The sequence below is a fragment of the Peromyscus leucopus genome, chromosome 15 (genome assembly GCF_004664715.2).
Source record: "Peromyscus leucopus breed LL Stock chromosome 15, UCI_PerLeu_2.1, whole genome shotgun sequence".
In the NCBI taxonomy this organism is placed as follows: Eukaryota; Metazoa; Chordata; class Mammalia; order Rodentia; family Cricetidae; genus Peromyscus; species Peromyscus leucopus.
This window is the reverse complement of record NC_051076.1, coordinates 49,333,828-49,349,894: the sequence shown is the minus strand read 5'-3', so window position 1 is coordinate 49,349,894 and position 16,067 is coordinate 49,333,828. Positions and strand designations below refer to the sequence as shown.

The 16,067-nt window shown below is 39.4% G+C and overlaps 1 protein-coding gene across 1 annotated transcript in view; it reads left to right on the top strand.

Moving 5' to 3' along the window:
* The first annotated feature begins 1,639 nt into the window (after positions 1–1,639).
* The window catches only part of Aspm (assembly factor for spindle microtubules), a 52,712-nt gene continuing 38,284 nt past the window's right edge, over positions 1,640–16,067 (top strand). The window contains 6 exon segments of the mRNA XM_028889876.2: positions 1,640–2,002; positions 8,336–8,479; positions 8,638–10,075; positions 14,021–14,125; positions 14,375–14,521; positions 15,763–16,008. Of these exon segments, the coding sequence (XP_028745709.2) occupies positions 1,730–2,002; positions 8,336–8,479; positions 8,638–10,075; positions 14,021–14,125; positions 14,375–14,521; positions 15,763–16,008 (2,353 nt within the window). The 5' untranslated portion in view covers positions 1,640–1,729.

The window sequence follows — 16,067 nt, the reverse complement described above, 5'->3', positions numbered from 1 at the left end:
TATGGAACACAGTGTTCTGCATGCCTCTATAAAATGAAAACCATGAATAAGTAGAACACCAAATATCTTGGGGACATTTTTGAAATATAATTCTAATCAATTACATATTTAAAATACATTATATATTTGTGTATAAGTATATTATTAAACGTATACATTAGTAGACCTTAAATTTTATGTGTTTCATAAAAATTCAAGTATCAGTGGTGACTATTTTGTTTGAAATAGTCATTGGTTTTGGAGAAGTCTAAAGTGTAGCAAAACTCTATTAGTGAAATAAGATATTCTATATAAAATTAAAAATGAGCACTCTTAACCTCTCTCTTGCTCATTCCTGCAATTATTCATTCTGTTTTTTGGGAGAAATGCTTGCTGTAAAATGTTAGTGCCTCTATAGGATACCACACAAACTAATCTCCATTTCTGTTACAGCCCTCAATGGGCCATCACAATTTGATCATGACTATGGAGCAAGGCCCTGTCTAAAAACAAAACAACCCAACAACACGCTAACAGTTCTTTACATCTCTGTTCAGCCCAGTAAATGTACAGAGTAAAGCTGATTAATTCTGGGCAGGCATATCAGATAAGAAGGCATGGTTTATATAAAATTTCTTGGCTTACTTAACAATTGTGTATGGTTATGTGTGGCAATCAGGAGTGCCAAACTTTCTGACACAGTGGCAAAATGCTGGTAAACCGCACAAGTTATAAAAAAGCAAAACTCATATTGACTCTACTGACAGAAAATCAAAATTCTCACCTCAAAAGTGTCTTTTTCTTTTGGTCCCATTTTATCAGCTTATTCAGAAGTCAAATATGAGTGACCATGGCATAGGGACATTTTTAGGTTACCCCAAATTCCATGTTCCATTTGATGAAGTTTTTACAGTACTCAAAGGCATTTTTCAAATAATAGGTGGAAACATTAAATAGATATGTTAAGGCAAAAGGGAAACCTGTCACAGCCACAGATGCTGGCAGTACTCATGGTTGGAAAACCAGTACTCTGTACATTACGGTTAATTTACACAATGGTCACAATGCTGTTAGGTCACTTACAAAGGATGGCAAGACATGGCTATTAAGAGGGCAAACGATGTTCCCCAACAATTATTAGACTTGACTTCCAATTTCTAACCTTCCCGCAATCTGACTTTCTAATCAGTTCCTCGATCTTGCCCAGCATTTGTTGAAGTTGCCAGTTCTTCCCGGGAAACTTCGGTTCACAAGTTTCACTCAGTTATTCTGGACCGTATGCAGCCGTGGGTTGGACACAGTGATGATACCTTTTCCTTCATCGTAGGGTATTTAAAACATCAAAGGCAATTTCATTTCTAAGCCAACTCGCGGAATTTTGCTGCCTTTTCAATCTCCTCTCCAGGCAGCCGTGACAGCCTCGCCAATCATTTAAACAAGGCGCCGCGGTCCCATTGGCCAGGAGCTCTCGCTCACTCATTGGCTGTTTAGTTGATGTGGGCGGTTGTCTACTCACTGATTGGCCAGCTTGCGCAGTGATCTGCTCTCTGATTGGTGCGCTGGCAAGGCGGTTCTCGGAGCTGCCATTGGCGGAGGCCAGATATTTGAACCGAAGCAAAAGCGGCTAGGCTGCTTTGCTCGGGCTTTGGTAGTCTGTGGCTTTCTGATCTTTGTCCTGATCCCCGGCTTTCTGGGCAGGCGGCTGGAGGCCGGCAGCGGGGAGCAGACCGCCCGGAGCGGGGCGGCTGCCATGGCGACCCGGCAGGCCGCTTACAACCTGGAGGAGAGCGGGCGGCGCGCGCCCCGGGATCCGGAGACGGGGGATTCGTCCCCGCCGGTGCTGTTGCTCAGCCACTTCTGTGCCGCTCCGTTCCTCTGCTTTGGGGACGTCCGCGTGGGCACCTCACGGACGCGGTCTCTGGTCCTGCAAAACCCGCACGAGGAGCCTCTGCAGGTGGAGCTGTCGCTGCTGCGCGCCGCAGGCCAGGGCTTCAGCGTGGTGCCGAGCCGCTGTGAGCTGAAGGTGGGTGTGAGGGGCACGTCCCCGTGGCGTGGCGCCCTTGACATACAGAGAGAAACCCTTGGCATACAGAGAGAAAAACTAAGTCAGCTCCCAGCCGTGACGGTGGGGTATTCTGCTGCAGATGTGGGGCTGGGAGCTGAGGGCACTCCGACACTAGGTCAGCTTCCTGTTTTGATTCTGGGACACTCCCTTTGCAGGGCAGGGCTGGGATTAGAACGGGACCCTGACACCAAGTCAACTCCCCGTCTTGACTGTGGATGGGCTTTGGCGCTGTGTGATTTGTGTGAAGACATGGCAAAAGGGGGCAGTAACTTGCTGGGGTTGATGAATCAAAGCGCGTGCACCTGCCATCCGTAGAAGCGTTACACGTCTTTAATAGACTTTTGGCAGTCTGCAAAATATGTTTGGGGTTGGCATTCTGGGTTTTGAGATTAGGAGTTGTACATTGATGTAAGTTTTCTAATTGCTTCCTTTCAGCCATTTTAATATGCATTTTATTTTTCATATGTATGTTTAGACAGAGTGGAACTAACTACATTTCGGTTGCGATAATGGACTGTTTTGCTTAAACATCCACAGGCAACACCCTAAAAGCATCCTTAGAATTGTACTCAATATGCACATGATATGTGTAGGCACACCTTTGTATTTTACTCCTTTTTCTTTCTTTTTTTTTCCCTCTTTGCTGTCAAGGTAAAGTTAAAAAGTTTCGTTCTGACTATGATTACTGTCCTTTTCATTGAGTAGAACCTCAAAAAGCTGTGAAAACAATTAGCTGAGGAGGTCTGCACAAATCGCTTGGTAACAAGTAAGAAGGTCTTCAGGGAAAGGCTAATCTGAGTTTGGCTGCATCATCAGGAGTCCTGACACTTCAGAAACCGTTACCCCTCTGTCTGTAGAAAGACTTTCAATTCTTTTTTTTTTTTTTTTTTCCCGAGACAGGGTTTCTCTGTGTAGTTTTGGTGCCTGTCCTGGATCTCGCTTTGGAGACCAGGCTGGCCTCGAACTCACAGAGATCCACCTGGCTCTGCCTCCTGAGTGCTGGGATTAAAGGCATGCGCCACCACCGCCCAGCCTCTCTTCAATTCTTGTACTTACTCCATTTTGTTATAATATAGAAGTAAGGATAAGTGCTGGCTTGTAGAGGAAAAATTCTCCATTATTTTTAATCAGCTGCTTGAAAAATCTATGATTTCTACTTTTCAAGAAAAGTTCATCTTTTTAAGGTTCCTGCCACCATGCTTGGCAACTTAGGCTGCTCAAAGCACACACTTTACTACTGAGCTAGGTCCCTAGTCCCCACAGCTATGTTTTTAAAACCAACCAATTAAAATGACTTGTAGATTATCAGTGTTTTGCTTTTGTGCAATTGGATTTTGTTATAGTTTACATTATATTTATAATTTTATTTTGTTGTGGGCTTTTATTGCTAGTGTTTTTTTTTTTTCTTACAATGAACTAGCATAGAAAAATAAAAGTAGCAAAAAATATTTAACCCTATTAGGGTATTGTAACTACCAGTTATATATAGTGCATTTGATTTTTTTTTTATCCAAACTCAATTTTTATTATGACCTGTTAATTAAATCATAGTTAACTAAACATCCAAAGTCACAATTTCCTTACTGTAAAATGAAAGAATTAGGTTGAACTTCTTTTTTCTTTTTATTGTGCAATTCTTTTTTTAAATTTTTTTAAAATTGATTTTACATACCAGCCACAGATCCCTCTCTCATCCCTCCTCCTGCTAACCCCCCACCTTCCTTCTCCCACCCATCATCCCTTCTCTAACAAGGTAAGTTCTCCCATGAGGAAGACAGCTAAGCCTGGTACATTCAGTTGAAGCAGGACCAAGTCCCTCCCCACTTTATCAGGGCTGAGCAAGGTGTCTGACCATAGGTAATGGGATCCAGAAAGCCAGCTCATGCACCAGGGATAGATCCTGATTACACTGCCAGGGGCCCCTCAAACAGACCCAGCTACACATATGTCTCCTGTCTGCAGAGGGTCTAGTCCAGTCCCATGCAGGTTCCGCAGCTGTTGGTCTAAAGTTTGTGAGTTCCTTTGAGCTTGATTCAGTGTCTCTGTAGATTTCCCTTTCATGATCTTGACCCCCCATTTGCTCATGTAATCCCTCTTCTCTCTCTTCAACTGAACTCCCGAGCTCTGCCTGGTGTGTGGTTGTGGATCTCTGCATCTGCTTCCGTCAGTTACTGCATGCAGGCTCTGTGATGACAGTTAGGATATTCACCAATCTGATTATCAGGGAGGCTAGTTCAGGCACCCTCACCAATGTTGCTAAGTAGTCTAATCTGGAGTCATCCTTGTGGATTCCTGGGAATTTCCCTAGTACCAAGTTTCTCCCTTACCCCATAATGTCTCCCTCTATCAAGATATCTCCTTCATTGCTCTCCCACTCCATCTCTCTCCCAGTTCAACCATCCCATTCCCTCATGTTTTCATTCCCATTCCTTACCTCTTCCCCCCCATCCTCAGTTTACTCATCTGGATTTCCTCTGTTTCTCCTTCCCAAGGTGATCAATACATCCCTCTTAGGATCCTCCTTGTTTCCTAGCTTCTCTGGAGCTGTGAGTTGTAGTCTGGTTATTCTTTGTTTTACAACTATTATGCACTTACGAGTGAGTGCATACCATGTTGTCTTTCTGAGTCTGGATTACCTCATTCAGGATGATATTTTCTAGTTCTATCCATTTGCCTGCAAATTTCATGATGTCATTGTTTTTTTATACATATCCACAATGTATTTTTTTTGTTTTTCTTTATTAAGAATTTTTCTACTCTACATACTACCCACAAATCCCACCTCCTCCTCCTCCCACTCGCCAGCCCTCCCTCCCAAGCCACCACACATCCCCACATCTCCCAAATCAAGCCAGGCTCTGCTGACTCCCCATGGGAGACCTTGATTGTTTTTTACGGCTGAGTAATACTCCATTGTGTATATGTATCACACTTTCTTTATCCATTCTTCAATTGGCGGGCATCTAGGTTGTTTCCAGGTTCTGGCTATTATGAATAATGCTGATATGAACATAGTTGAGCAAGTGTCCTTGTGGTTTGTTTGAGCCCCCTTGGGTAAATACCCAAGAGTGGTATCATTGGGTCTTGAGGTAGAGTGATTCCCAATTTTCTGAGAAACCACCATACTGATTTCCAAAGTGGCTGTACAAGTTTGTACTCCCACCAACAGTGGAAGAGTGTTCCCCTTGTTACACATTCTCTCCAACATAAGCTGTCTTTAGTGTTTTTGATCTTAGCCATTCTGACAGGTGTAAGATGGTATCTCCGAGTAATTTTGATTTGCATTTCCCTTATGACTAAGGATGTTGAGCAATTCCTTAAATGTCTTTCAGACATTTGAGATTTCTTCTGTTGAGAATTATGTTTAGCTCTATAGTCCATTTTTTAAATTGGATTGTTTGGTATTTTGATGTCTAGTTTCTTGAATTCTTTGTATATTTTCGAGATCAGCCCTCTGTCAGATGTGGGGTTGGTGAAGATCTTTTGCCATTCTGTAGGCTGTCGTTTTGTCTTATTTACCATGTCCTTTGTCTTACAGAAGCTTCTCAGTTTCAGGAGGTCCCATTTATTAAATGTTGCTCTCAGTGTCTGTGCTACTGGTGTTATATTTAGGAAGTGGTCTCCTGTGCCAGTGCGTTCAAGGCTATTTCCTACTTTCTCTTATCAGTTTCAGTGTAATTAGATTTATGTTGAGGTCTTTGATCCACTTGGACTTGAGTTTTGTGCATGGTGATAGATATGATCTAATTGCAATCTTCTACATGTTGACATCCAGTTCTGCCAGCACCATTTGTTGAATGTTTCCATTATATAGTGTGGCTTCTTTGTAAAAAATCAGGTGTTCATAGGTGAGTGAATTAATGTCAGGGTCTTCAGTTTGATTCTATTGGTCCCCATGTTGGTTTTTATTCCAGTACCAAGCTGGTTTTATTACTGTACCTTTATTGTAGAGCTTGAGGTCAGGGATGGTGGTGCCTCCAGAGGTTACTTTATTGTATAGGATTTTTTTTATCTATCCTGGGATTTTTGTTTTTCCATATGAAGTTAAGTATTGTTCTTTCCAGGTCTATGAAGAATTGTACTGGGATTTTGATGGGGATTGCATTGCATATGTAGATTGCTTTTGGTAAGATTGCCATTTTTACTATGTTGATCCTACCTACCCATGAGCATGGAAGATCTTTCCATTTTCTGATATCTTCTTCAATTTCTTTCTTCAGAGACTTAAAGTTCTTGTCATACAGGTATTTCACTTGCTTAGTTAGAGTTACCCCAAGGTATTTTATATTATTTGTTGCTATTGTAAAGGGTGATGTTTCCCTGATTTCTTTCTCAGCCCGTTTATCATTTGTATATAATATAGGAGGGCTACTGATTTTTTTTTTTTTGAGTTAATCTTGTAACTTGCCACATTAGTAAAGCTGTTTATTAGCTGTAGGAGTTCCCTGGTAGAATTTTTGGGGTAACTTATGTATACTATCATATCGTCTGCAAATAGCAAAAGTTTGACTTCTTCCTTTCCAATTTGTATCCTCTTGATCTCCATTTGTTGTCTTATTGCTCTATCTAGAACTTCGAGTACTATATTGAATAAATATGGGGAGAGTGGACAGCCTTGTCTTGTTCCTGATTTTAGTGGAAATCGCTTTGAGTGTTTCTCTCCATTTAATTTGATGTTGGCTGTTGGCTTGCTGTAGATTGCCTTTATTATGTTTAGCTATGTTCCTTGTATTACTGTTCTCTCCAAGGCCTTTATCATGAAGGGGTGTTGGATTTTGTCAAAGGCTTTTTTGGCATCTAATGGATGATCATGTGGTTTTTTCCTTTCCGTTTGCTTATATGGGGTATTACATCGACAGATTTTCATATGGTGAACCATCCTTGTATCTCCGGAATGAAGCTTACTTGATCATGGTGGATAACTTTTTTGATGTGTTCTTGATTTTGTTTGCTAGTATTTTATTGAGTATTTTTGCATCAATGTTCATGAGGGAGATTGGTCTTTAGTTCTCTTTCTTTGTTGCATCTTTGTTGGTTTGGGTATCAGGGTAACCGTAGAAACAATTTGAAGAGCATTGGTCTTGGCTCTTCTTTGAAATTCTAGTAGAATTCTGTGCTGAAACCATCTGGTCCTGGGGACATTTTTTTTTTGGTTGAGAGAATTTTAATGACTGTTTCTATTTCCTTAGGGATTATTGGTCTATTTAAATTGTTTATCTGGTCTTGATTTAACTGGTTTTCAGCTCTTAATATTTTTTTTCTTTATTCTGTATGTTTAGTGGTTTGATTATTATGTGTGATGAGGGGACTTTTTTTGGATCCAGTCTATTTGGTGTTCTGTAAGCTTCTTGTATATTCATAGGCATTTTCTTCTTTAGGTTGGGAAAGTTTTCTTCTATGATTTTGTTGAATATATTTTCTGTGCCTTTGAGTTGGTATTCTTCTCCTTCTATTCCTATTATTCTTAGGTTTGGTCTTTTCATGGTGTCCCAAATTTCCTGGACATTTTGTGTTATGACTTTGTTGACTTTAGTGTTTCTTTGCCTGATGAATCTATTTCCTCTATCGTATCTTCAATGCCAGAAATTTCCTCTTTCATTTCTTGCATTGTGTTTACTCAGATTTCCCATTTCCAGCATTCCCTTGGTTTGTGTCTTCTTTATTTCCTCTGTTTCAGTTTTCAAGTCTTGAACTGTTTCCTTCACCTGTTCAATTGGTTTTTCTTGGCTTTCTTTAAGGGATTTATTGATTTCTAGTTTTTTGTTTGTCTTTTCCTTGATTTCTTTAAAAGAATTTTTCATGTCCTCTTTAAAGTCCTTTATCATCTTAAAGTCATTTTTAAGATTGATTTTTTTTTTTTTCTGCGTTGGGATGTTCAGGTCTTTCTGATGTAGAACCACTAGGTTCTGGTGATGCCATAATGCTCTTTATGTTGTTGAATGTATTTTTGCATTGGCATCTACCCATCTCTTCCTCCAATCAACGCAAAAGGTATCTGTGTCTGGGGGAGCCTCTTTTGGTCCAATCTGCACTCTTGGTCCATTGGGAGGTCTTGGTCCAATCAGAGCTGGAGGAGTCTGTGTCTTAGGGAGCTGCTGTGATCTCAGAGGATGGGTGGGATTGGTCCTTGTAAGTTACAGGGTCCTGTAGGGGATGGTGATAGTCGGGCCTGCCTGTGGGAGTCTTGCCTGCTGAGATGCAACTAGTTGTACCCCTGCCTAAAGCCTAGAGCGTATTTGATTATTATATAATTATATTATCATAATCATTGGAAATCTATTCTTCTTTCAGCCTAAAGAAAAAGTTACTGTTTCTGTTACCTGGACACCACTGAAAGAAGGACGAGTAAGGGAGATTGTGACATTTCTTGTAAATGATTTTTTGAAGCACCAGGCTATATTACTAGGAAATGCAGAAGAGCATAGAAAGAAAAAGGTAATGTTGTAATCATTCTGTGATTTACTGGAAAGGAATGTTTATTATAGAAAAATGATTTTGATGGAAGTCATGAAGTGACATGTATAACATCACTTATTTAAAAGTAGTAGAGAACAGCTTGCAACTTGTTTAGTGTATTTCATTTATTTTTACAGCGAAGTCTTTGGAATACCAATAAGAAGATTCCAGGCTCTTCAAAATATAAACGGACTTCCAAAAGCCAAAATTTTAATGAAGCATTTACTATTTCACAAAAAGTTGTCAGAATTAGGAGCCCACTACAGGCCTGTGAAAATCTGGCTATGAGTGAATGCTGTTCTCCAACAGAAAACAATTCTTTATCCCTTGAAGAAAACAGAGTTCCCACCTTATCTATTAGCCCTGTTAAAGAATGCCAGAATGAAACTTGCTTGCCAATGTGTTTCCACAAGTCTACTGCCTCATCTCTTCATAGATCCAAAAATGCACATTTCAAAGCACAAGATGCCAGCATTTCAAACGATTTTAATTTTAATGAGGAAGTCACAAATGAAACTTTTCTTAATCCCATTAGTATTAGTGGCCAAAGTGAAGGGAATAGTAAACTTCCTCTTGCTCCAAACTGTTCTTCACCTTTGAATATTACACAAAGCCAAATCAATTTTCTCAGTCCAGATTCTTTCGTAAACAACAGCTATGCATCTGATAATGGCCTAGGATTAGTGAGAAATGTTTTATCAGAAACATTTAGGAAAGAGAACTCAGAGTCTCTGTGTTTGGAATCCCAAACTGTACATGAAGTTTGCCAAACCATCTTAAGCCCAGAGTCTTTTTTAAACGATAATTATGGACTTAAAAAAGCTGTCAAATCAGATTCAGTCAATCCCATTTTATCTCCAACACAATTTGTAAAGGATAACATGGCACATATAGGTCAGCAAACATGTAAGTTATCAGCATTATCAAATAAAACTTCCCAGGACTGGAAAATAAGAGAGGGTTTAGCATATCACCTTGAGGGTCTGCAGTCAGAAACTCCCAAGGTTAGTTTTGAAAAACAAAACCCTGTAGAAATAAAGTACCATAGCCCCGGTCTTACAAAACATCTCAGTGTTTCTAAGTTTCAAGATGCTTCTCTTTGTAACCAGGATAAGCAACCAAAGAGACGCCCAATTCTTTCTGCCACTGTTACCAAAAGAAAGCCCACCAATGCTAGAGAAAAGCTACCTGAGATTGATAAGCCAAACGCTAAAAGATGTCTCAAAGGTATAGTAGATGAATGTGGAGAAGAAGTGGATAGCCTAAAAGAGAGAGGTTGTCATTCTTGTCTTCCAGTTGTAGAGCGAGTAGTAAGTAAACCTCCGGGTTATGAAAATGCAGGGACACCTTCTACGGCAGTTTTAGTTTCTCGTAAAAGAAAGAGCAACGGAAGCATGGAAGACGCAAATGGAAAACTGGCTGTTACAGAACATGGGGACATGTGTGAAATCAAACGAATCCATTTTTCTCCTCTTGAGTCTACACTGTCAACTATTGCAAGAACCAAAAAGAAAGAAACACTTACCTCAAGACATATTAGCAACTGCGAGAAATCAAGCCTGAAGAAGAAACCTGGTGAGTTGTTTATAATATATTGAGTGAAAGTGCAGTTGAAGAACATACTTTGTTTTGTTTTAGTGGGCTTTCTGAATTAGTAAATCTGCTATTGATGAGCTTGTATTCACTTGTACTTTTAGCAGTTTGTTGGCACTTGTGATGTTGTGCTTTGAAATACTTATACTCCTGCCCCAGTTTAAATTTCATATTTTGTTCATGAATTTTCTGTATAAACTATAACTTCAAAAATACTGTATCCAAATGACCTTGGGCCTCCTGGTGGGTCTTGTTATATCTGCTTTTCATATCTATTTCCAAAGTATTATTTCTCCTTCAACAAAAAAAACAAAAGAAACAACAAATAGCTCAAAGCTCATCTTTCTTGTCTGTCTTTTGTTGGCTCAGTGAGTAATTATTCTAAGAATGAACTTGGCTCATGATACTCTCTCCAGTATCTAATCTAAAGAATTTAAAATCCTTGTAGAAGAGTCTTCTAGTGACCTGGCCTTTTGGTTCCAGCATCTGTGGGCTCTGCTATCCTAAAAGCATCTCAAGTGCACGTTGCCATCCCTGATTCCAGCGTTTTTTCTTGAACAAAACTCCACCACTTTTGCGCTTTTCCAGCACCCACAATTCCTTAATCCACCATTGTTTCCATGGCCCCACCTGAAGTGTCTGTCCTTTCCTTATTTAGCTTAAATTTCTTAATTCTTTAGAAGCACTTCAGTTACCTACTTTCCTTCCTGTCCTTCTCAGATTCCAACCAACCAACCAACCAACCAACCAACCAACCAACCAACCAAGTAACTCATCTCTCTCTAAGCTGATCTCCCTTGTCTACTCTATGTGTGAACATTACCTGTAGGTCTTTCTGACTTCTAACTACTAAGTCCTTATCTCCCCCCACCTTTTTTCTGGCTGGAATAATTGGTATTCCATTTTGTTATATTATCCCTCTCTTTTGTCCTGAAGTCCTTTTTCCTCCCTTCATGACAGATGACAGTAGTTAACATTTCTTGAGCACTTGTGTGTTAGGTACCACAATTGTATTTGCTTTACTGTGTCTTCCATTAGTAGTTATAATGTTCTTATGAAGTTGGTGTTGGCTTTACCTATAGTACAGTTCTACAAATGGAAAGTAGGTACAGTGAGAAGTTGAGCAGTTTTTCCCAGAGTTAGTGATGGAGCTGGTGGTCTACCTGGCACAGTGTCTTAGGGTAGTGTTATGAACCTCTTTTTCATTAAGGAAATAGAAGTGCAGATGTTCCTCTCTTTAAGATGACATATCAGTGACCTTTCTGTTTATGAGAAAATACCACGATCAAGGCAACTTAGAGGAAAGTTTTTATTTAGGCTTATGGTTCAGAAGGGAGAGTCTATCATGGCCTGGTAGATGTGGCCTTGAGCAGCAGGAGCAGGGAGCTGAGGGATCCCTTCTTTAACTGAAAATGTAAAGCAGAGAGAGTGAATGGACTCTAAATGTGACAAAGGCATAAGCTCAGAGTCTGCCTCTAGGGATGCACTTCCTCAGGGAAGGCTATACCTCTGAAAGGTTTTATGACCTCCCTAAATAATGTAAACTAGGGACCAAGTCTTTAAGTATATGAGCCTATGGGGGTTATTTTTTTTTTATCCCAACTACCTCAGATGGGATATGTCCCCTAAAACCATGTCTGTGGAATGTCTGTAGGGTACATAAAACTGATTGAAGTTTGTCTGGTAGATAGGGGAGGAATTAGAAATTGCCAGTACAAGCACCTTTCAGAACACACCTTTTAATCCAAGTATAACCCATACACAGAAAACTGTACAAACAAGTACATAACTCAGAGAATATTGACTTTTCTAGGTTTTGCTTAAAAGAAGCAGGAGACTGAAGCACAGCCTGCAGGAATAGATGGTCGATGGTGTCCAAATTGTAAATACAGTACTTGTTTCTTAAATCATCTTGAATCATCTGTTAGCAAACTATGTATAAATTTGAACATCTACCTCCCTGGAATGCTGTTTCTTACTGTCATTAGTCTTCTTACAATACTGGTGCCCCATCTGGTTCTCTTCTAGAAGTTTCTTACTGCCCTCATCTTTGCTTTATAAGAATATTTTTCACTGCTGGTGGCACGCTTTATCCACATCGGAGCAAGCAGCGATTCTGTATTCGACAGTGGCTAAATAGCTAAAAGCAAACTATCAAAAATTGAAAAAAAAAAAAAAAAAAAAAAAATATTCATTTTATAACATCATATGTCACAGTTCTGAATGCTAACTATGCACATGTATCTTCATGGATATAGTTTTCAGGATGGACTCGTATAGTCAATATGATGTTTCTACTTGGCTTTCCAAAAGTCTCTTTCACTTGCTTTATACAAAGCCAAATCCTTCCTATCTATTCACTATACACCTCAGTGAATAATGCTGCTAAATTTTCCACTGTTCCTTGGAATTATCCCTAATTGTGGTTCTGTCCCATCCTTTCTATGTAAATTCCAATATAGGCCTGATTCTAAATATTTATTTATATTTGAAAATGTTACTAGAGGGAAATTCATTAGGCAGTAGAATTAACAAAAGTTAAGCTTTTAATACTTGAAATGAGAACATGAATTACCAAGAAACCAACAAACACAGTAAGTGTTAGTAAGATACCTAGAATGCTAAGAAGACTATCATGACTATTATACTGCAGAATCAAAGGCCATCAGGCTGGATATACAGATCACACAGTGGACATCCTTAACTGATGCCATGAGGTAATAGGAAATCATGTAGGTTTCCTGCATAGGAAGTGAAAGTACCATTTATTACTATTTGCATCAGCACATGAGAACTTGGAGGGCAATATGCCCTTCTAGTTACATTTTCAAATAGAAGTAAATTGCATATGCCTGTTAGTATTTCATTAAATTCTTTCATTTTAAGGAAATGTTGATTTTGACCTTCTACAAAGTAGACAATAAGTGATAAAGAGAACCAATGAATTCATGAATAAATACAAAATGACCATGGAAGCTTTGTTGCTCAAACCTACTGCTTATTTGAAGCAGCAACCTAGGCTCTTTGCTAGATTTAGAGAGAATTACATGCATTAGATTTTTTATTTGCTAGCTTGTGTAACTTTGGCTACAAAATTGCTCTAAGCTCCAGTATGTTAATTATATAAATCATAGATGATTATAATACTCTGATTTATTGTGAATGAGACTTTGAATTTAGTATTTGATAGTTCCTGACACAATATATTTAAATATGATTTGCCACTGTTGTTAATGTTGCTGAACTCTCCCGTTTTTGCCTTTCTTCACATGTAATCTTAGCTTTGTCAGTAGGCTGTGTTCCTTAGATGGATCTCGGTGAGCTCCTTTAGAGGGAATTTCTAAGGCCCTTTGATACTGCTGAAGGCTGACAGCCAACTAATGACTGGGACCATGCCTTCCAGTTCTTCATTTCCCTGCATGTAGCTCAGTCTGGAAGTATGCACACACTAAGTGGTGGTTACATCAGGATGCCAGCTTCTGTAGGTCATTAACTGGTTTGTGGTCTGTAACTTGCAGATGTTATTTTTTACTTAAAGAGTATGGATGTTTTGCCTGCTATGTATGTCTGAACAGTGTGCATGCCTAATGCCCGTAGAAGCCAGAGAGGGCAGTGGATCCCCTGGAGCTTGACTTAGAGATGGTTGTAGATCCCTGTGGGATCTGAGAATTGAACTTAGGTCCTCTGGAAGAGCAGCAAGAGCTCCTAACTGTGGCACCATCTCCCCAGCCCCCAGGGGTTGGTTGGTTTGATTACTGAAGTTCATAACATTAGCACTTAGAACACAGTCATTATTAAATGATATTATTAAATATCTCTTTAATGAATATGATTATGAGGATCCCAAATTTGATTTTGAAATTGGTTATCTTTTTGGAAAATTCATTTTATTTTTTAATGCTATTGTGTTTTTCTATTTTATTTTAGATTCATCGGTATTAAAAACACCTCTTTCTAAAACAAAGAGAAGAACACGACCCATTGTTGGTATAGCACAGTCTCATCTGACCTTCATAAAGCCATTAAAAGCAGGCAAGTGTTTTTACGTAACAAAGGGTTTTGTATTTAACCAACTGAAAAATGGGATCACAGGGAAATAATGCATTTAGCCTTTGCTTTGACTATATATCACACTTTAGAAATTACAACTCTCCAGCAAATAACAAAAGCAGATATTTCAGTGTTTTATCGGTGATTTTGCTAGTACAAAAGTCCTTTTGATGTGTTTTAAAAAATAATTTAAAGGAAAATTTCTTATGCAGTAATTAATTATATTCTTAGCTATTCCTAGACACCCAATGCCATTTGCTGCAAAGAACATGTTCTATGATGAACGCTGGAAGGAAAAGCAGGAACAGGGCTTCACTTGGTGGCTAAATTATATATTAACGCCTGATGACTTCACTGTAAAAACAAATGTTTCTGAAGGTAAACATTCTTGAATTGCACACACTGTATTATATTGTACTTAATGATGTTTCGCTAGCTCATTGTCTTACTGGTTTAAGGAGTGTGCAGGAAAGTTTATGAGGAACCTGGAAGCCAATTTGTGAGGAATTTAAAAATACTGTAGTGCTTATTTTGCAGGAAGACATGAGTGTGGGCAGGGTGGAGAGCGTTGGAGGAATCTCTTGTGAAGGACAAGGAAACTCCACTTGAGTGTTTTGCTGGTACAGAAAGTATAGGGTCAGTTTCAGGCAGAGACAATAACGAAGGAAGCTACTTTCGGCTTCCTTGTAAAGTGATTTCCTCATTGTTCATTCACATTCCTCACGGATGCTCCTTTGCATTTCTCAGAGAGACTTCCATAGGATGTCTGCATTCGAGGGGTCCTTGAATTGCATGCTTTCTGCCAGTTGCTTCTCTTTCTTCAAAAGGAAGAACTCACGTCAAAGTTTTAGTGGTTTTTTTTTTCCTAAGATAAAATGTGTTTTATAGAAGTTTCAGATACAGGTGGGGAGACAGCCCAGTTGGCAAAGTGCTTGCCATGCAAACCTGGAGACCCGAGTTCAGTTCCTGGAAGCCACAGGAAAGCAGCCCAGAGTGTGCTGGGGTTGTGTAGACAGGCAGGTCATGGGGTTCACTTGTCCACTACTTAGCCTACTTGGTCAGTTCCAGGCCAGGAGGAGACCAGCTCAAAAATTATTAAGAAGGTAGAGGACACCTGAGAAGTGACAAACCCAGACTGTCTCCTTGCCTCCAGTGCACGCGCACGTGTACACACACACACACAATTCAAATTGTCATAATTCAATTGAATCATAGTCCTTAGAACTATGATTCTCAACCTGTGGGTTGCATATCAGGTATTCTGCATATCAGATATTTACAATACAATTCATAACAGTGGCTAAAGTTACAGTTATGAAGTAGCAAAGAAAAAATTTTATGGGAGGCTCTTTTGCTAGTCTGAATTAGCAGTGCTAATGTTTGGAGTTGTGCGTGGAGTTAATGAGAAGAAGTTGCCTTGGTAGGCATTCTGTAGATAGAGCTTGGTCAGAGGTTCTTAGTGACTAGTGAGTGATTGTTGTAAACTCAGGGAAGAGCACTTGGAAGATGGAGCAAATAGTCCTTTTTGAGCATCTGTCTTACCTTGCATTCAGCTGCTGGGTTTAGTAAGGCATAGAGATGATGCATAATCAGAAGCATTGTCCTCTTGTTTTACTCAGTAAATGCTGCCACGCTTGTTTTGGGAGTGGAGAGCCAACATAAAATAAGTGTCCCGAAAGCACCCACCAAAGACGAAGTTTCTCTCCGAGCTTACACAGCCAGCTGCAGGATGAATAGATTACGCCGTACAGCTTGCTCCTTGTTTACTTCTGAAAAAATGGTTAAAGCTATTAAAAAGCTTGAAATTGAAATTGAAGTTGGACGGTTAATTGTACGGAAAGATAGACACCTCTGGAAAGATATTGGTAAGATTATAGAAATCTCAAGATTCATTCTTTTAAAATATTGTAAAGATTTTTTTCAT